This window comes from Ciconia boyciana, chromosome 15 (genome assembly GCF_034638445.1).
Source record: "Ciconia boyciana chromosome 15, ASM3463844v1, whole genome shotgun sequence".
Taxonomy (NCBI): Eukaryota; Metazoa; Chordata; class Aves; order Ciconiiformes; family Ciconiidae; genus Ciconia; species Ciconia boyciana.
In genome coordinates this window covers 5,892,886-5,913,235 of record NC_132948.1, presented here as the reverse complement: position 1 = coordinate 5,913,235, position 20,350 = coordinate 5,892,886, and the positions used below count along the sequence as shown (strand labels likewise).

At 38.0% G+C, this 20,350-nt stretch overlaps 1 protein-coding gene across 9 annotated transcripts in view; it reads left to right on the top strand.

The window, feature by feature from the left end:
* Positions 1–20,350, top strand: part of CABIN1 (calcineurin binding protein 1) — a 121,437-nt gene that overhangs the window by 76,588 nt on the left and 24,499 nt on the right. For all 9 annotated transcript variants that reach the window (XM_072879981.1, XM_072879980.1, XM_072879975.1 and 6 more), the window contains 4 exons: positions 9,591–9,754; positions 11,807–11,903; positions 13,136–13,777; positions 14,241–14,315. In XM_072879981.1, coding sequence (XP_072736082.1) covers positions 9,591–9,754; positions 11,807–11,903; positions 13,136–13,777; positions 14,241–14,315 — 978 coding nt within the window. The remainder of the gene's footprint in view (positions 1–9,590; positions 9,755–11,806; positions 11,904–13,135; positions 13,778–14,240; positions 14,316–20,350) is intronic.

Here is a 20,350-nt window from a genome sequence, read left to right as displayed (position 1 = left end):
ATTCTTGTAGTTTTCCAAAAGGCTTTTAAAATTTGATGGCTAATAGTGAACAGTTGAGTATAATTTTTTAGTACCATTCCTGGTATGTATGGCATTTTATATTTTCTCCTGGTTGGTAGTACTTGTTTATATTCATGCTATTAAAAATATTGACAGTTCTTCATTATGTTCCCATATGCAGCTCTCTTAATTTTTGTAAATAACTTCAGAGCCTATTCAGTTAAATTTATTAGCTTTTTCCATAATCTTGATTTGTTCCTAAATAAGCTGCAAAACCTCTACCTATGTGTATTTTGAAGGCTGTGGCTTGTAAGCTACTAAACATGAGTCTGAGGTGATAACAACTCTAATGAAAATTTGATGAAACATTGTCAGTACCCAACCAGAGGTAGTCATTGCAACTACATATTGATATGTCACCTCATAGTGACGACATGGCTCTTTCCTGACCAAGCTGCAGTACGTACATTACACAGATCTGTTTGGTTTTGCGTTGCATCACCTCAAACCTACTTACTTTTTCATACTTACCAGGTCAATCAAGAGAAGGTATGCCCAACAGGTCGCTGAGGAAAAATGTACTCTTTTGAGCAGTCCTTATGTGGTCCCCCAAAGTTAGATGATGTGGCTGCATGATCACTCATAATGCTCTGAGATAAGAGAAACTGATGTGTCTGAAGGATGCATCTCAGCCAAAAGATTTTGTAAGGAGAACGTTTCTAGGTAACTTTACATGAAGATGAAACTTTGTATCAAGATTAAATTAAGCTGAAGGCTCTTCGCCAGTAGTTTTAAAGATTATCACTTGATTGTATTTTATTAACTGCCATGTGATGTTGCTTTAGAGGGTTTTCTCTTTTCCAAAAGTGTGATGGAAACTAGTAGCGAGTGTTCTCTGGACCTTTTGATTTATGTTCCTTCAGGCTCAAAGATCTCTTTCAGCAGGGTCTCCTAATGCCATATATTCTAGTGATTTGGTGCTGACAAGAAAGAACAGCAAGTGCTTGATCAGTGTTGTTTTCGGAAATGATAGTGTTTTCCTCCGCACTGGTGATCTAACCTGAGACCCTCTAGCTTTTGGTATTTTCTGAGATTTTGAGTCTAACTTGGTGATATATTTGTAAAACATACAGGTGGATGATGTTACTTTTTCTAAGCATTGTATGAATATGTTGAAATATTTTGCACTGGGATTTTATAGTTTCTCATTTTGATATTTTAAGTGTGTGTGTCATTATGCAGAAGAGAGTCTAAAAGCTGAAAGACACTCCATGCTGTCAGTGCAGGGATGCCGGATGTCAGCTGTGGGGCAGGAGTGAGCAGTTAAGCATTTTGTTTGCTTAAAAGTAGGGATGTAGGATTGAAGAGCAGGTTTTGTTGGCATAAAAATTTGAATATTTTGGTAAAAGAACTTTTTAGCACTTTCATAGCCTAGTTTAAAGTACTCAAATCGGTTGTCTTGTAAGTGAATACTGTCTTGCTGTTAAAAGGATAATCACATTTTACGTATTGGGTGATCAGTAAGTTACATGTAGAACTTGGATATTTAAGTATGTGAAAATGTGTTTCTTCAAATCCTGTGAAATCCTTCACACCAAAACTAGGAGGAGACCATTACTGCAGTGTTTCAGCATGAAGAATCTCCACACAACTCGTAATTCTACATTAACAATGTGCCAAATCTCGATTAGCATACCTCTTAATGTTACGAAGTTCTTGTCCTCCTTTTCTTTCTAGTATCATGTGGAGGTGAATCGGTGTAAGCTGTTTGGAGATAGACAGCTTTAGGTACCTGTAAGGCAGGTAGGTAAGATTTAGCATTTTTCCTTTGCTGCACTCATCCAATCAACTTGAAAATTAGCTGATGTTCTTGTGAAAAATCTGTTGTCTTTTGCTTGTAGCAGCTGCCTTGCCCTTGGCCCATTTGGACATTCCACAGATTGTATCATTCTGCACATCCTTTTGAACATCTGTCTTATGTTTAACTTACTTATCCATTTAAGCACCGCCCTGTTGTTATTCCCAGAGGAGTGGAAAGGCTACCTTTTGGAGAGTGAGACATTTGCGACTTATCTCCGGACTTTAACTCTTCTGTCCCTACGTTAGATTGCTAGGTATTTCTAATCTCTCTTCTCCATACCTAGGCTTTGTTACGCTGTACTACTCTTGTATTCATTTAAGGCGGGAGTGTTGTCAGAATAACATTAGTAATACACTGTGCCAGGTTCGCTATTTTTGGGTATTACCAGATGTAGGCAAATGAATGAATAAATGAATCCCACATGTTGTCAAAAAAGGAGAGTTTGCTAATGTCTGCAGGGGACTAATGCAGGAGCCTGCTCGCTTTCAGGCAGATGGATGGACTGTACCAAGCTTGTTTCATTAGCTTTGAGTACCATTTGCATCTGATGCCAGGCAGCCTGGTTGTAGCAGATACACAGAAAAGATCTAAGCAGAAAAATCCTCTTAAAACAACAAAAGGTTGTCTGTTAGGCAAAACCAGAACCCCTATCACTCTCTAGATGTGCCTGCTAATTTATTTTGGTGGTAAAGAAATCTTCCTTCATCTGGCCCCTGAGAATGCCTAAAGAAATGCAGAATCCTGGTAAAGAGTTTTCCTGTTGAGGGTTTCATACTCTTTCATTAGGTTTCTGCATCAAGTTATTGGCTTATTAGAAGATGTAGAAGCATCTGTATTCTTTGGATTTCTGTGCTTTATATCCTCCCAAAGAAAGAATTCCAGGCTCTTTCAGGCAGAGACAGAACATAAACCAAAAGGTACCCCCAAAAAAGATATCAAAATAACAAAGGCATAATCAGAAATGCCAACGTGGGTGAGCAGACACCTTTCTCGGTGTTTTCTTTGGAGTAGGTAGAAGTGCCTGACTAAATCTCTGGATGACTTCTTTTCTGCATCCCTTTGGCAAACCTCTTTCTCTCCTTTTTAAATCCTGGATTGGCTGCAAGACACAGTACTGCTGATAATTTAATTCCTTTCCTAACCAATCCCTTTTTCTCTCTTTCCTAAAATACAGCTGGTAAAAGGAAGCAACTTCTGGAGGAAAGACAGTAAATGTACTTAAGTAATTTGTCCAAAAGTCTTTTTATCAATGACTGACCTTCCAGCTTGAGGAGTTGTCCAGCTGTCCAAAAAGGAAACCTTTTTTCATGTTGGCAACGTGGGGGGGGGGGGCGGGCGGGCAGAAATCAGTGTTCCACAGTTATATCTTCAAATCCACATTTGCTTTAGCACCCCAGATTTTCAGAGCAGAGAAATGAGGGGCTAGACAAGAGAGAATCTGAGGATTGTTTCGTAGAGTACTCTGGGGAAGGATACTCCACTGGCGCCGTTGGTGTTAACCAGGAAAAGTAGTGCGGGGAGCAGTCTTCTTCATCCAGGGGATGATGCGTTACGCACACACCTCCTGTGTTTCCTGGATTTTCAAGAGGGTAATGTCTGCCTGAGGCACACTGTTGCAGAGCTCCGGAGGGGATGCAGCTGTGTCGTTGCTTGAACAGGATCGCACCTTCAAAACAGGTTTTAAGAGGACAGCCTGTCGCTTCTCACTTTCTTCTTTTTCTTTCCTTTGTAGCTGTGGAATAGAATGGATTCTTTATTTCTTTTTTTTTATAGTCGTTAGCCATTTCCCTTTAAAAAGAGACGATGTGACTTTCTGTTGACATCGTTGTGAAATCACATGGTACATGGGAACCATCTGAGTAAAATGTCTTCAAGCCGCCTGACCGAGTGAAGAAAACTCTCTAGATTCTGCCTGGCAAATGGCCAAACCCAGTGTTTTGCAAAGGCTATCTGTAGACCTCGGTTTCTGTTTCACTAATTCCACCTGAACTTCTAACTCATCTTCTTAACAAGGCATTTCTGGTTTTATATAATTGCTTATGCAGCAAGGAAATGACTCCCTTTTCCTGCCCTGTGTGTGTATGTCCCTGACATGCTCACACATAATAGACGCTCCAAGTGGGTATGGCTTGGGTGTTCTTTTCATAGGGTTAAAACCAATTTAATGTCACGTCAGCTGTGAAATGATTGTTCTAGAAATTGAAATATCTTAAATTTAAGAGTCTGAAAATACGTTGTATTTTGAAGAGAGAAATAAGAGGTGAAAATTGTCGGTTACGTTTCTTTATCAGCATATGGTAATTGGCGCACATGTCGAACATTTTCATTTGTCAATATCTTTTGTGCTGCTCTCCTGCTAAAATAATGGTGTGGAATTCCACAGTTCTTCCAGAAAGCATATATGCTGTTCATTCACTTCCAAGTGTGTGTGTATTTAAAAAAAGAAAAAAACCAAATAGACAATATTCACCTTGTGGACCAGGAATTGTAATCCTGCTTGGTTCTGACTTATTAAAAGGAAGTTGCTTCAGTTTTGCCTTATTTCTGTTTCCTTTTCCAGGCTGATAAAATGTAATTTATTTAGTATCATAAGTATCATAGTATATTATGTATATCATATTATCATAATATACATATATATTATGTATATCATATCATATTAGTATCATATCATACTAATTTATTTAGTATCAGTTTTTTATATTCTGCTACTGTGCAATGTGAACAAGACTAACAGCAGACAAGACGAGTGCTGCTTAAATACTCTGAAAAAGTTGGTAAGATTTTTCTGAAGTAGGATAAGTTACTCACAGAAAGCAGGGGCTGCTTTTTTTTTCCTTGATGACATAAGTCCCTGCAGCTAATAACTTTAATAGCTCTGTATATAGTTGCTTTAATTTCTTAATACTTTTGTACCCACTCGCATTCCTGTTCACAGAGGTGGAATTGTTCCACTACATACTGAATAGCAGCGTGGATGAAATGAAGAGTTGGGGAAGAAAAATAATAGAATTATCTGTAGAAAAGAAGAAAAGCCAAAATCAGGTGACAGAATAAAATAATAAGAGATATGGGAGCATGTTAAGATGGGATGAGAAAAGGTGGTTTAGTAATTTGCTATGTGGGGGAGGGGGCAGCAGTTTTAATGGTTACACGCAGAACTAGCAGGAAGTCGTGAGTCAAGCAAACACACGCTTACCGAGTTGAACACCAAACAGAGTGATGCTTTCAGAAAAGAATAGGGATATTCCAGGGTCTGTGCTGTACTTTCTAAGCTGAAAAGAGTGAGGTTTCAAATCCTGTGTGTTGAAACCATTCAGCTTGAACCATATTCCTTTCCTTTTCAGGCCCCCAGTGCAAGATCTTATGTTGACCTAGATAACTACGAAGAGAGGACATGAGTAAAGCTAGTAGTACTTCAGTATGTTGTGCTTAACCCTATATTAAAACATAAGCTTAAAAAGAAAATTATTAGGAAAATGTGAGCTTTTCAGGGATTATGCAATTGTGCTTAGTTCGACTTCTGATTTTAAAATATTGTGTAGGTTCTTGCATTATTAATTGGTGGCTTCCCTGCGCCACTTTATTAGTTGGTTTGTTAGTTTTGTCGTATAACAATCTTTAAATAATATTTAAATTAGATTTGCTTTTAGTAAAGGCTCTTCTTAATAGGCCATTACTGAGATTGACAAATATTGGTTGAAGAAGTGTTTGGTTTTGCTTTGGTCCCTTGAAGGCAGCAGTGGAATTGAGTTTGTTGTATGTGGTGCAACTTGTACTTCTGGGACCCTTGGGGAAAAAAAGAAAAGGAAAAAAAAGAGGGAATTGAGTCGTAAGTAATTGGAGGTCTTTATTTGCAGCAGAAGTTGTTTTCTGTATTTGCTTGTTATATGTGAATTGGATCATCTGAAGTCTGACTAGCGTTTCTCCATTTCGTTAAGAGGAGAAATCATGGAGCATTGAGAGAGTAAAGTTTGAGCTCTGCTTAGAAAATGGCTTACTCTGAAGCTCTGCAGTGTCAGCCGCAGCCATCCCCAGAGAAGTTTGGGTTTTGTTGAGAACTGTCAGCCTTTCCTCCTCGGAGAGGCATTCCTAAACCCCAGGGAATCCCCTCCCGTAAAGTTCTGGAGTAAGCAGCACGGAGGAATAATAAGCACTTCCTTCCTTTCTATTTTCAGTGACTGAACTAGAAAGTAACCACTATTGCTGTAGCTTGTGCTCACAAAACCCTGTGCAGCGAGTCCTCTTCTCCTCACCCTCCTCCCCAAGTCTTCAACTCTTCTGCAAGGGGAGATTGTGCAGCAAGTTTCAAGCTGAAAAAAAATTAAAAAGTGTCACCAGGAATATGGTATACTGACTTCATTATTCAGTTTCATATTTATGTAAAATTCAGTATTAAGTTATCCACAGAATTTTCTTGTACTCCCAGATTTATTTTTTTCTAGGAGCACATATCAGGCTTGATTCCCCCGCCCCCAGATCTCACAAAGTGTTTGTTTAGCCAGGAAGGCATGGAGAGCAGCTTGATGTTTTGGATCTTGAGAGGCATTTTGGAGTTGTTGGAAGCGTCTGACTCCTTCCTCTGGTTTCATGTAAACAGCTTTGCTGGCTGTTGCAGAAGGGAGGAGAACCTTTCAGCTGTGGGAATGGTGGCCAGCAAACAGGAGCGGTGTGTTGGATGTAAAATCCTTTTGGTGGCCAGAGCTGGAGACATTTTGTCAAGTGGTCTGAGTAGTGGTGATCAGTAACAAAACCTTTCAAAGAACCGCAAATGTTTGTCACAAGGATCTGCACTCCTCTATGTGTGTACTTTCAAGGGGGGTACTTTGCTAACAAGTCTGAATTTTCAAATGATGATATGAAAACTTTAATTTCAGTCAAACTGAATAACGTTTTCCAGTCTCCTCCCCAGCTATTTAATTACAAGCTTTGCATTTGTATCTTTCTTAAATTTCGTTTAGAAAGCTGAATGCTAGGCTATTTTTTAAAAAAAGTTGCAATAAATGATCTGAATTCAGAAATATTCTTCCTGAAGGTTATTGATACTTAGGAAGGAAAAATTCATGCCTGATGGGCTTAGTTAAACTTCTCTTTGGGAGAGATTTGAATGAGGCTGTTCTGTTTCTTTAGTCTCTGACTCAAATTGCAATCTTAATAAGAATTCAACATCACTCATGAAATACATTATGATAAACTCACTTTAACATCAATGTTTTTCATATTGCTTAATAAAATCACAGTGGGTGGAATGAAGATTGTTCTGACTCCTCATGGCAGGTTTCTTTCTGCTTTTGGCTTGAGGCTGCATGTGAAACAGGCAGGTATGTAACATAGGACAGTAATCTTATTTATTACTGTTTTGCATTTGTAAAACTGCAAGTCAACACATGAAAAGTTAGTGACTTTCCTTTTAAAATCAGACATTCTTTTGTAATTGCAATGATAAAGTAAACTTAAACACCTCTGATGTGAGTTTTAATTTAAGCTCTTCCAATGTGCCCTGTTGTAGAAAGACAGAAGAGCAGCATTCCCCAAAATACTCAACTTTGTTTCTATCAGATGGACTTGGTCACTTTCACGGCTTTCTAGCTGCAATTAGCATATTCTGTCATTGCAAATGGTTTTACTGCATTATCGTAATTTCTGGGGTAGCATTAAAATGTATACACGGGACATGTGAGGAGGAGCTGCAGAATTATTTTCAACTGATTTCAGATACGGTATCCAAAAGCTCCCTCCAAGTTATCTGCCTAATTCAAATGAAGGATGAGATAATGCTGAAAAAGACCAGGAACCTACACATTGGCTGTCTTCCATTCCTACAGTATGCATCTGAGTTGACCATAAATTGTTTTGTATAGTTAAATTAGCTAAGTAGGTTGTTGCAATGTGGTGCCATTATGAGGCATTCAGTTGTTTTAGGATTTGGCAGAAACCCAGTGTACATAAATGCAGAGAAGCAAAAAATACCAGCTCCAGAATGTGTGTGTTTCATCTGTAGCCTGAAGGGAAAGTCATTGTATAGTTTGGGGGAAGAAAAAGCTTCTCTATTTAAATAAAGTATGTGCTGTTTTATGGAACTGTTACCTATAAGATCTGTATGTGCTTGAGAGCTACTGAGCTGCATGAGCAGATAAGATCTTTGCCACCAAGTTGCAGAAGGTACTTGGGGTTGGTAGTTGGGGATAGGAGGAAGCGACGGTTGTGCTTCGGGGGTCAGTCATGGTACGGTTTTAGGTACTTTCTGGAACAGGGAAGCTACAAAAAGAAGTTTGAAAGAAAGCTTCAGGGAGCAAAGATGAAAAGTGGCTTTCTCTGTGATCACTAGGGAGTAAGAGTAGAGAGCATGAGGAAAAGCAAGAGTAAGAAAATTTGGCAGAACAGTCTGTGCATTATATCTAGTTGAAGTCATTGTTTCCTATTTAAAAACATTGATATTTGTGTGTTGTTTTTTCCCAAGTTCCTATACATCCTATGGAGTAGAACTGCAAATTCTCTGAAGACATGCAGGGGGAGGGTCTGTTGTAGACGGGCTGGTTATGTATCTGCTTGTTTTGTGGTCAGATGTCGTTTATGATTGCAGTAATCATTTTTTTTGCTTCCGCCTTGCATTAAGTTCTGAAGAACTTTGATCACACTGAAAGTAAAGCTAAAAATATCAAAGCAAGACCTTTAAACAAGGATAAAAGAGTAAATATTTGTATGTCCTGCTCTGCTGAACAGGTTTGGAAAGCAAAATTCATTTTCAGTCAGGTACTCCTATCAATGAGACTATTCTTACTTGCATTGTCACAAAGTGGTATACGTGACCAGAGGATTTTCATCTTAAAGAGCTGCTGCAGGAAAAGTTTCAGAACTGAATAAAGCGCAAGGGAAGGGTTTGCACTGATGTAACAGCAGTTTTTGTGAATGGTTGTAATGTAAGTTACATACTAACATGCAAGCGTAGTAGTATTTGCATTGCATTTTTTTCAAATATGGTTGACTAGTGTGTTGACACCATCCACGTTAAAGACCTGAAAAAAAATCTCCTTAGACTTATTGGACATTACAAAATCTGAGATGACTAACCATAATTAAATTATATGTTCTATCAGTCTCCAGCCTTGCTCCTCAAAGATTCCCTTGTCCCAGAAATTTAATTAGAAGTCTCAGGATGTATGCCCAAGTATTTGAATCTGCCACTGGAAAATGGATACTGCTGAGGAATCCGATTCTTCCTATTGGACTGTTTGGTGCCATGGTGAACACTGATGATATCAAGGCAGTAACCAAGTTCCTAAGACATTTAGTAACAGATTATTTGAAGATAGAAACTTGCTGTGGCTGCACAAGAGTAGCAGCTTTCAGGCCAAGAAAACTTATTTTAAGTTACTCCTTGTTTTTTTATGGTAGTTGAGCTTTGGCTTAGGAAGGCGGGTTCACAGACATTTAAGAAAAATGCACAATATAATTTAGGCTTTGCTTGCTTTTTTCTGGGAGTAGTTCAGAAGCATATTTAGAAGGTGTGCTGTGGCTTCTGCAAGCCTCCCTCTTTTGCTACTGGCAGGAATCAGTTGACTTTAAATCCAGATCTCCCTGTCTGAAGGACCGTAGCATTTGTGTGTCCATTATCCCTGTGACCCAGAGTGAAATTCAGTATGCTGCCGAATCCAACCCATATTTTAAGATTTCTGTCCTTTTCAGTTGGATCGCTCTTTAGAGGTTTCCTCTTTTCCTTTCTCTGCAGGGAATCTGGCGCATCCCCGTGGATGAGATCGACCGCCCGGGCAGTTTTGCATCTCATATGAACCGCTCTATTGTCTTACTGCTGAATGTGCTGTCACAACTAAAGGATTACAACACCTTGCTGAAAGTCTCATCTATGCTACAGAGGACCCCTGATCAGGGAAAGTATGATATATTTATTTTAATCCATAACTTTGTAAAGCTTTGAATATATTTTTTTTACTGTGTAACTATTCTAAGACATTCTTAGTTTAGGAAAAAAGTCTTAAGACAGATTTCCTTGGAAATATAGTGGAATGATGGTTAATTTTTCTCAGGATTACGATTCCATAATAGAGTCTAGGATTTCTCTGCAGTTCTGTTGAAACTCAGGGCAGCCACACAGCTGCCTTAACAGACGTGCAGAGGTTTTCTGTCATGTGGAGAGATTCACTGGTGGAACAGAGCATCGTGACTTCTGCACCCCTCTGCTGGCCTCTTGCATAAGAGCTATGTCCAGTGAGGGAGGTCACAGCCCAGGCATCCTGCCTTCCTGTAATCCTTGACTGAACAATGGTTATGTGCCTATTGGCAGCTGATGCTATTTAAAAAGCTTATCCTATTCAGGGGAGATCTAATTTTAATTGCATTAACCTTATTTAAGAAAAAAGAAGCCATTTAACATGAGCTATATACAGATTCATATCAATGGGAAGACCAAAATAAATATCTATGGAAAACATTGAAGCAATTGAGGTAAAATTCTAGTAGATTGCCGAGTAGGAAATGTTGAAATTAGTGTCTGGCAAATGCGTGAGAAATTGAACTGATGATTGATGGCAGTAAGTTGGAGGCACTGAAGGTTTCTTCATGTGTTTTTGAGTGTGAGTGCATGTGAATTTGCATAGATTGTAGTATGTCTGGGAATATGTCACCACATGTTCAGCAAACTTGAAGCCAAAAATACTTTGACTTTTAGCATATCAGAAGTACTGGACCATAGAAGGTTTAAATTCTGTCCTAAGCAAGCCCACAGTCATACTAAAAATATTATGTTATTTATAAGTCTAGACTGAATTTAACAAACAAGTAATTTGACATGTTGGATCAGCCAGTGCCAGCCATGGTGAACTGCAGTCGTTACAGGAACTTATAAATGCAGATATTCTGAGTGTGTCTGGTATATGCCTATAACAACCCTATTTTTAAAAATAGGGGGGGGCTTTAGCTGAACTTTAGTTATTACTGAACTAATGAGGAGTCAGGTATTTGTATCTTCTATCTGAAAAGCAAACCATAAAATTACCAATTTAATGTAATACTGTAGAGAGAAAATACGTTTATTAAAAATGTTGGCTTTTTGGCTGAAATAGTACGCTTCAAAATTATTTAATTGATTTTTTTAGCCCTCTTATTAAAACCAGCCAATTCTGAAATAGAAATTCAGTTTTCTGTTAAACTCAGTTAGGTGGGTTTGATGGCTGGAAATGTTTTCCTTGGAAGTGGACTAAAGCATTGTGTCAGAATACACTGAAGTTACAGTGCTCTAGTAAATTAAATGAAGCTATAGGGTAAATAAGTTTTACACATACAATATTTTTTTTTTTTAATAATAATAAATAGGAAAAAAGGTATTAGCACACCAGTGTTTTAGCTCTAAAAAAGCTAGATTCAAAGGCAACTGATATGACCAACGAGAAAGGATTTGCTGATGTCCTTAATCTCACATGCTCGGTTTATCCAGAACATGAAAATCAGCTGACAGTTCAAGATAGCTTTGTGTGACTAATACTCTCTTTCAAGAAAAGGTTTGAATAAAATGCTGGTGTTTGAGGGGCACAGAAGGCTTGATATAAGAAAACTGTAATTCTGGTTGTCTGTTTTGCTCTGGGTTTGGTTTGGTGGTTTTTTTTGGTGTTGGGTTGTTTTTTTTCTTTTCTCCCCTTCCCTCTGTTTGTAGATAGCGCTGTCATTTGCTTCACGCATGTCATCTTTGATGATTGTGGGGAGGGGAAAGGTGGAGGGAAACATAGCTAGAGTGTTACATTTCAATATGCAACTGTATATGTTTTGTTTGCTTTCTTCTAACTTGTTTTAAAATTGTTGTGTTGGGGTTTTTTTGTTGGTTGGTTTCTTTTTTTTTTTTTTCCTTTTCTTTTTAATGTCCTGGTTCTTGCTTTTAAAGTCCTGTAAGCTTTTGGCAGTTAGCTTAATTTCTGTTATCTTACTGTGGCACAGGAAGTACTTGCGTGATGCAGATCGCCAAGTTCTGGCCCAGCAAGCCTTTGTGCTTACAGTGAAAGTGTTGGAGGACACTCTCAACGATCTGACACAGGTAAGGCAGCAGTGTGTTTAATGGTCATTGATTTAGTAATTAGATTTTTCTAGGTTCAGTTTACTCATTCCTTAGATCTCCTGAGGCTGAAGGGCTACATTATTATCACTTACTTCTACTATCTTTTGTTTATATGCAACTACCCAGAAAACTTTATTCCAGCATTGTTGTTTTTCGCTTTTGAAATCCAGTAACAAATACAGTTCTTGAGAATGGATTGCAGTATATTTGGTTTGACTGTCCCTTAAATTTCAAATGATGGTAGTTACATGGAGTATAAGAACAGCTACATTTTCAGGTGGGGTCTATTGGAGATTTCCTTTTAAAATGAACTCAGATTCCTCTTGCAAAACAAAACCAGACAACTAGATACTACATGCCTAGCCATTTTTAACTGCTAGTCCTTGACAGCACCACAGCTGTTATTACGTTTAATTGTAATTTAATTTTAAAAAGTCGTATAGAGACTAATCAGTTTCCAGGTTAAGATAACTGGAAATTGGAAGTTTATTTGGTAAACACATTCAAGGAAGAACTTCTTCCTAAGGGTTTTCCAAGTTGACAGAGTATAGGTTTAAGAAATTAAATGAAAACTTCCTTAAGAACACTGGAACTCTGTGTATGAAATAGTTTTTTCATAAATCTGAATGGAAGAATTGTATCATTAGCAATTTTTGAAAGAAGAGATGATGTACTGGGGTTTTCTACCTTTGGACCATCACCAAAGTAAAGGTACAAAAATGAAAAAACTATAGCAGAGTTTAGCATACTTCTTGATCTGCTAACAAGAAGAGAGTTATGTAAGAGCAACGAGAAGGAAAATTCTTGAATTTGAGGTTGATCTGCAGCTGCCAAAATAAATGGGTTCAGTTTTGATTTTAATACATTAGAAGAAAATTTTGTGCTATTAAAACCTTGGATTTCATTTAGTTGGATCCCATAGTATAGACTGAAGTAGTGGGGGGAAAAAAACCATTGCAGCTTTGGTTCAACCTGTGCTGTTGATTTCTCTGTGGTGTTTTCACTGATTAAAATACTTGTAATTGTAAGACTTGTGGCTTGGATTAATTAATATGCAGGAACAAACAAGAGTGAACATAGAATAAATGCATTTTCTCCAGCAGAGGCAGTAATGCAAAGGTACTCATTGTCAATATTCATGGTAGTCATAGCTGTGCACAAATGCTTTCTGATTTCAATAACAACAGAGAAGAATGAATTATTTTATTAAGGTTTCAGAAGATCAGAGTTCCAAGTCTTCTAACCTTCCTTCAGGAAGGATGACAACAGACGTCTCTAATAAAACCAGTGCTGAAGAGGGGAAAGATGTCCTTCCCAAAAAGCCAGTTTTATCGGATGGAGTAGTACACAGCACTGAAAACGGAGTAAAGGAAGCGACCCAGGGACAAATTCCCAATGCTATGGACATATTGGAACAAGAGGACAAGAATGACAAGGAAATTAAAGAGCTCTCTGGGCCTGGTTCAGTTGAACCTATGGATCTTGATGGATATTCCAATGACCCTGAAAAAATTGATTCTTCATGTAAACGCAGTGAGCCAGACCGTCTTCAGTCTGGCAGGAACTCAAAGGAGAGAGCTCCAGAGAGCCGGACTCCAGAACTTTCTTTGGAAGAGCTAAGTATCAGCTCAAAACATCAGCAGCAGGCAGCTAAAGGAATAGTTCAAGCAGTACCTACAGAAGAACCTGTCCAGAGATCAAGCAGGAAGAGGAAATTACTTGAGGATGTGGAGTCTGGGAAAACACTTCTGCTCGATGCTTACAGAGTATGGCAGCAAGGTCAGAAAGTTATGGCCTATGACCTGGGTAAAATTGAGAAGATCATGTCTGAAACGTACATGTTGATTAAACAGGTAAAGTATTTTTTCATTAATTGTAATTTCTCTATGTGACCTCGGATATGATTGTAGAATAACAATAATTGCCAAACCAAGCAGTATAAAATTGGCCTTATATCTGCTCAAAAGTTGGGGAGATTAATATCTCCCATAGAACCACTCTCTTGACAAGACCACTCCTGGGGCGGGGGGGGGGAAGTAGGATCCTCCGTGTTTTGGAGCTACATTTCTGAAATCAGTTAAGAGCTATAATACCAATTTTGTGGGGTTTGTTCATGCTAAATGTTAGTTTGAATTAAGAGAGCGTTGTGTATCTTTGAATATATACTCCTGAATAACTTAATATCACTGTTCTGCCATAGAAGTGCTGCTTCTCTCCCTTACTCCCATGCTCTACGTCCCCATTTCATCTGAATTTAATTAGATTTATAGATGAGCTAAGTAATTATGGCTTCATTAGTTGTGATTCTGTGTTCAGGTGGATGAAGAAGCAGCACTCGAACAGGCAGTCAAGTTTTGCCAGGTGCATATGGGAGCATCAGCACAGAAACAGGTAAGCTCTGTGAAGTCCCTGGCTGCTTGTAACAAGCTTTTATTACTTAGTCTGTACAATCAAGTCTGTCGCTGAGTGTTGGCAGCAATTAGAAATATCTACTTTCCTTGTATTGTTGTCATCTAAGATAAGTTGGGCCACATTACTGTAGGGAGCTCATCCTTTTTGTTAGGGTCATTGTTACTGTTTATGTCAGAGTTGAAGGACGGTTTCCATGCTGAAAAGCTTTTGGGGAAACCCCAAACAATCTTCAAATTGAAATATTTATGGCACACTACAATTTTCTTAATGTCCACATCATTCCTCAGCATTTCATGGATGGTAATTACTTCTCTCTGATCCCTAAGGGCTAACAATGTCATCAGCTCCTCCCTTGCTAACATTGCACTCTGCTCCAGAAATACCAAATATCTTTTCTCTCAACTTGCATGGTTGAGAATCTGATTTTAATTCTCTTATATTACTCAGTTTGTTTTTAGTTCATAGTTTCTGGATTTATCCAGCAAACAATTATAGAGCTTTAAAGGGATGGTTATTTATCAGTCCTTAATGTGAAATGAAAGCCAAGAAGAAAACTGGATGAATGACATGTTTAGTGGTCACCCATTTTGCCAGCAAACCATCAGTTGAAAGCCCCAGAATATTTTCTAGTTTTGTACTTTCTGTAATTTTTGCCACCAGCACACAGTGAAGCAGTTACTCAGCAGATTTTGACTGGAAGATAAAATACATTTTGAAGAAAAAGCTATGTTCCTAGTTAATAGTCTATGTTTTAATGCTGCTCGGGGCTTTGTGCGTGTTTTATTCTATGAAAACATAGTCTGTGTTATTGATTGCTAGCTCTCAAAAAAATAATTAAAATAGTATTTGTCTAAAAATATTTGAAAAAAATCTGTTGGCATGCAACTTAAACCTTCTGTTGTCTTTGAGTGTTTCACAAGTGGTGGTCTGTATCATGCTTAAGTGTGTAAAACAGGAAGCATCTCTAAGTTTTTCTGCACAAGAAAGGCAGATAACTACATGAATATGTTGAATCATGTTCAGTACTGATTTAAAGTAGAGTTCTTTCAGAAATGTCTTGAACAAACTTGTTTTATGAGTGGCAGAAATTTATTCTGGTTTTCTGCAGTTTGTCTCTTCTGTCCCTCAAGTATCTCTTCTCCTGTTATTTCATCTTCCCATCATCTCCTGTAACTTCATCTTCCTGTCCTGTGTCTTACCCAGTAGAAGTGTACAAGGAGAAGTACATGTTATGACTAGTCTAGAGATATCCACACACTGCATTCCAACTTGCCAGTTAACAGAAAAAAAGTACTATGATTGCAGGGAGGGGGAGAATTGCCTGCTTCTCCGTCACTTGATTCTTTCCCTTGGCCTAGGCGCTAATTTTCATAAAAATGGAAGGACAGTAAAAGTCTTTCAGAATTTCTCTTCATCCTCCAAATTTGGATGAGGCTTTTCTTCTGTAAAATATATCCATCTCTGCTTTGCAAAAACATAAGCTTTTGAGGAGGTACATCTCTGACGTTAGCAAGTTGTGAAATGGATTTGAATACTTCTCACCTGTTTTTCAAAAGAAATACATTGCTTAAACCTTCAGATAACTCTTCTAGTTTCTGAAGCAAATTCAGTATCTATCACCAGAACACTGTCTCTGTTCTTCAGATCTTTTCAACCTAACCTCAAATAATGCACGTTGCCTGGTCCTCCCTTCAGTGCCTTAACGTACATGACAAATGCTTTTCAGAACTAACGCGCAACTGTGTTAGAGATGCTGTTAATAGGTAGAACTTACGAGGTGAACCTTCTGTATTATATACAGTTAAGAGGTCTTCCTTTTAGGTTTATTTGCCTAGTGGAGCTGAAGAAAATTGAGGCTGTAGGTCAACTCCTGTAACAAGGTTTATTGCTGTCTACTCTGCAACTTCAGGAAAAGCAGATATTTCTGTGTCTTTTGTGAAAGGTTCCAGATATTTTTTGTTTCCATTTCAGATACGTGCCTTCCAATGGAGCTTGAACCTTGTCTTTTCATGCACTATTCTCTTTAATCTATGGGTACTTGTTCTCCTCATCTCATTTTTATGAATATTGTTTTATTGGTGATTATTGCCTTGTCCAGGAGGGTAGAGGAGGTTCAAACCCTCAGGGCAGACTCTGTTATACTGCATTTGTTCTAGACAAGATTACCTTCACGCTAAATTTCTTCCTGGAATGGTGTTAGTTTTAGTTGTCAGGAGGTATGCCAACCTGTGTTTTTCCATGTGCTGTGTAGAAAGTCTGGGTCTTGAGTATCCATAAAGGTTTCCAGTTGTTAATACTGAGATAAAAATTATCTAACAGTGCATCTACTTAAAAAGTGCATTTGTACAGTGTATCTCCTAGCAGAGTAACAGGAGAAGATGTAAGAGTAAAGGGAGTTTTTCTTTGTTAGATTTTCATGGAAGTATCTTTCTCCAATTTGTGCCCCTCAGGAAGTCAGTAACATTTTTCCCTTGAACTATAGAAATGAACAGAAATGTCAAGAGGGGTATTCTAGTAGAAGTGTTTCTTTGCTCATAGTCTGGTATTTAACAGATTTTTATTTTTTTAATAAAGAAATCTTGGCTCAGAATGTTAATACTTTTTTAGTTTATCTTGGGGGGAAAAATAAAGAGTCATCACACTGTGATTTATGACTTCAAAATAAAAAGAATTTGCTAATAAGCTTCTCCAAAAGGTAATGTTACTGTTTGCTTTTTGGATATATTCACCTTTTCAAAAACTACTCAAAAAAATCGTGTGTATCGGCCAAGTTCCTTGCTGGGCTTTCTTGAAGATTCTGGGTATGCAATTGCTATGCCAGCTCTTCCAGCCAAGTCAACAGTTACTTAGGCATGTGGCAAAACATTGGAATGATGAAAACCCTGCACACAAACTAATCTTGAAAGTAGATACAATAGGTGAGCTAGTATGTAACTGCACTGGAAGTGATGAGATTTCCTGTTAAATCACTTGAAATAAAACATACCTCTTAATGTGATGCACTTTGAAGCTTGTAACATTCCCTTTTAGGAAGTGGTCCTAGCTAATGAGATTATCACATACTGCAGTCTCATTTTCGTCTGTTTCTAGCAGGATCTTGTAAACCGTGTGAAGCTGTCCTACTGCTTGTATAACACTATGAATTAGTGTGGAGACACAGGAATAGCCACTCTTGTAGACATCTGTCTGTTTTCAACAGACTGAATCCTGTTTTATTTAAAATTGGCAAGTATTTGCCTTCTGTAAACAAATGATGTCATGTATAGAGCTGCCGCAGCCCAGAGAAGTGCTTTGTTATTGGATATTTTGAGTAGGTTTATAGGGCCTGTGGTTCTTCAGTCACTTATCCCAAGAAATTGACAGTCAAAAGGTGAACACAAAACCCACCTTGACATATATATCTTTCTCTGCTGGTTGTTGTATTTTACAGTTCCAGTCAGTATATGGTTTCTTTATGGAAGTTTTCACTTGCTACTAAAATTAGGACTTATTTGAATTATGGCTTTTCAGCTTTCTTCCAGACCAGTCAAAATTTTTAACCTAAATATTTAACAACTCCGTTGAAATCTTTTTATATGCCTCTTCAGGCGTAAGCAGGAAACAATACAGCAATCAGTAAATGGAATTTGACAAAGTAGGCTATTATACTTTTGTGATGAGATCTAATCTTTTTAATAGCTTGGCAATACTGTGACCTTTTCACTTGATTTCAGAAATCCTCTGTAGTCCTGATGACTGATGCAATGTTAACATGTATTGAGCCAGTGAGACTCTAGCATCATCTTCTACAAAGTCAGCTAAATACATGGGGAAGTGGCTTAGGTAAGCTTGGCTCCCAGCTTTGAAGAAGGCAGAAAAAGATGGTGGTACAAAACCTTGCCACGATAAGTTCCTGTGCTCCTGGAGGACGGTTGAAATTGAAGTATTCTCTATTGAAATATGATACATCAATGAAGAAATTAAAGTAGATCTTCTGTCATGAAATCTTGCATGAGGGTGGCTACGTACCCTACTTGTGCCAGGGACAGAAGATTTTGTTTCAGAAAGGGGTCCTTTACACATGTGGCTGCAGTTCATAGTTCAGCTGTTGCTTAATGTCTTTACAGGATGCTTAAAAATATGCTGTGCTTAGACTGTAATACCTTTAACAGAAAGGTGTACCTATGTGTAGTCAGTCCAGACTTGGATAAAATGCTATAGTGTTAGAGCTATAGTGTGGTGAGGAACCTTACCAGTTAAACAAAACCAGTTGAGCATCATCTTATCAATTAAACATCTTCTCAAACTTAATTGGTTCCAACTCTTACTTTCAGGAGTAATTGATGTTTTCCCATAGCAAACACAATTCTGCTTTACCAAATCCTACTAATGGGGACTTTGAGTTTTTAATGTCTAATGCAGAAGCAACTGAAGACCTGAAACAGTCATTTGAAGAGGCTACCAAAGAGCAACTTGTGAGTTTGAAAAAGCTGCTAGTAAATAACATCTAAATTAATCCATGTATATTACCATATTTGGGGGGGAGGGGATTTTAACTTAATAAGTAATTTGTGCTGTGCTTGTATTAGGCTAGGTTCAGTGTTACTGTAACAAGTTTTTACTGTTAAACCGTAATGGTGAAGTAAAATCTGAGCTTATAACACTATCTAATGTGAAAGTGAAATGGGGCAGCAGGGAGGAGACTAAAATGTGCACAGTTTTTTTGTTTTTAATAAAAAAGAAAATCCTTTATGGGGTGTGGGAACAGAGTAGCATAAACAGAAAAGATTCCAGTAATTGATATAAAAATGTATTCAATGTAAGTTGCTGGGAGATTTCTTTCAGTATTCCAAAATAATAATTCAAAAAAGTGATGTATTCATCAATTTCAGCACACTTTGGTTCAAAATCTAAAGAGTGGTGATGCAGTATTCTTAAACACTGATATTAATGCTGCTGTTTTTCTTTCTTACTGTATCCTCAGAGTTAAGAGGACAAGAGCAATATTGTCTGATCAGTTTTCAGTGTTACAGAACATTGCCCAGCAAAGACTTTGAAAATAAATACCATTTTATCTGTTACAACAGTATAATCATCAGCCCTTCAGAAAATTTAGTTTTGCTGCTTGTTCCATATTTCACTGCTCTTGATGAAGTTGATGAATTGATCATATGACTAACCTAATGTATGCTGAGGATTTAACAAAATATCTTCTCAAATATTCACATTTTCTAGTATTGTCTATTGACCCTTTAGCCTATTGCACTGTTTTTTAAAAATAAGAGACTAAAGTTCCAGAGACTACTTAAATTTAGTTCACATTATGGCACCTTCCAAAGAAGGGTGTCATGACCACCAGTAATGACCCATCAGGAGTGGGGTTGTGACTCCAAAGACATTTAATTATTTATGCTAGTATTTAAAGTTATGAAGTGAGTAATCCTGCAACTGGAAAGGGTAGGAAAGCAGTAGTCCATCTTGTCTGATGGGCTTTTTGTAAATGAGGGAAGAAAGTAAGTAGTTCTGATTGAACTTATGAGTTGTGATGGTGTTGGAGTTTTCTGAATTTTTGTGTTGTTGTTTAAAGTAACACCCTCTAGAAGACATGATAGTGAGTCATAGCATAAGAACATAGCATAGATAAATCAGCACTTTAAAGTGAGAACTGCTGATAGAAGAAGTAAGCCTGCTTCCTTGGTGGCTGCTCCTTCCTGTGCCATGGTATATGTTCGTCTGTGCTGGCACAGGCATTTGTATGGCTGTGCAGCACGCCAGACTGGAGAACAGGTGTGGCTGAAAGTCATTCCTCTTTTTGTCCTTTGTGCTGGTTTTGGCTGGGGCAGAGTTAACTTTCTTCACAGTAGCTGCTATGGGTCTATGTTTTGGATTTGTGCTGGAAACAGTGTGGATAACACAGGGATGTTTTAGTTACTTCTGAGCAGTGCTTACACAGCGTCAAGGCCTCTTCTGCTCGTCACCCCACCCCACCAGTAAGTAGGCTGGGGGGGGCACAAGGAGTTGGGAGGGGACACAGC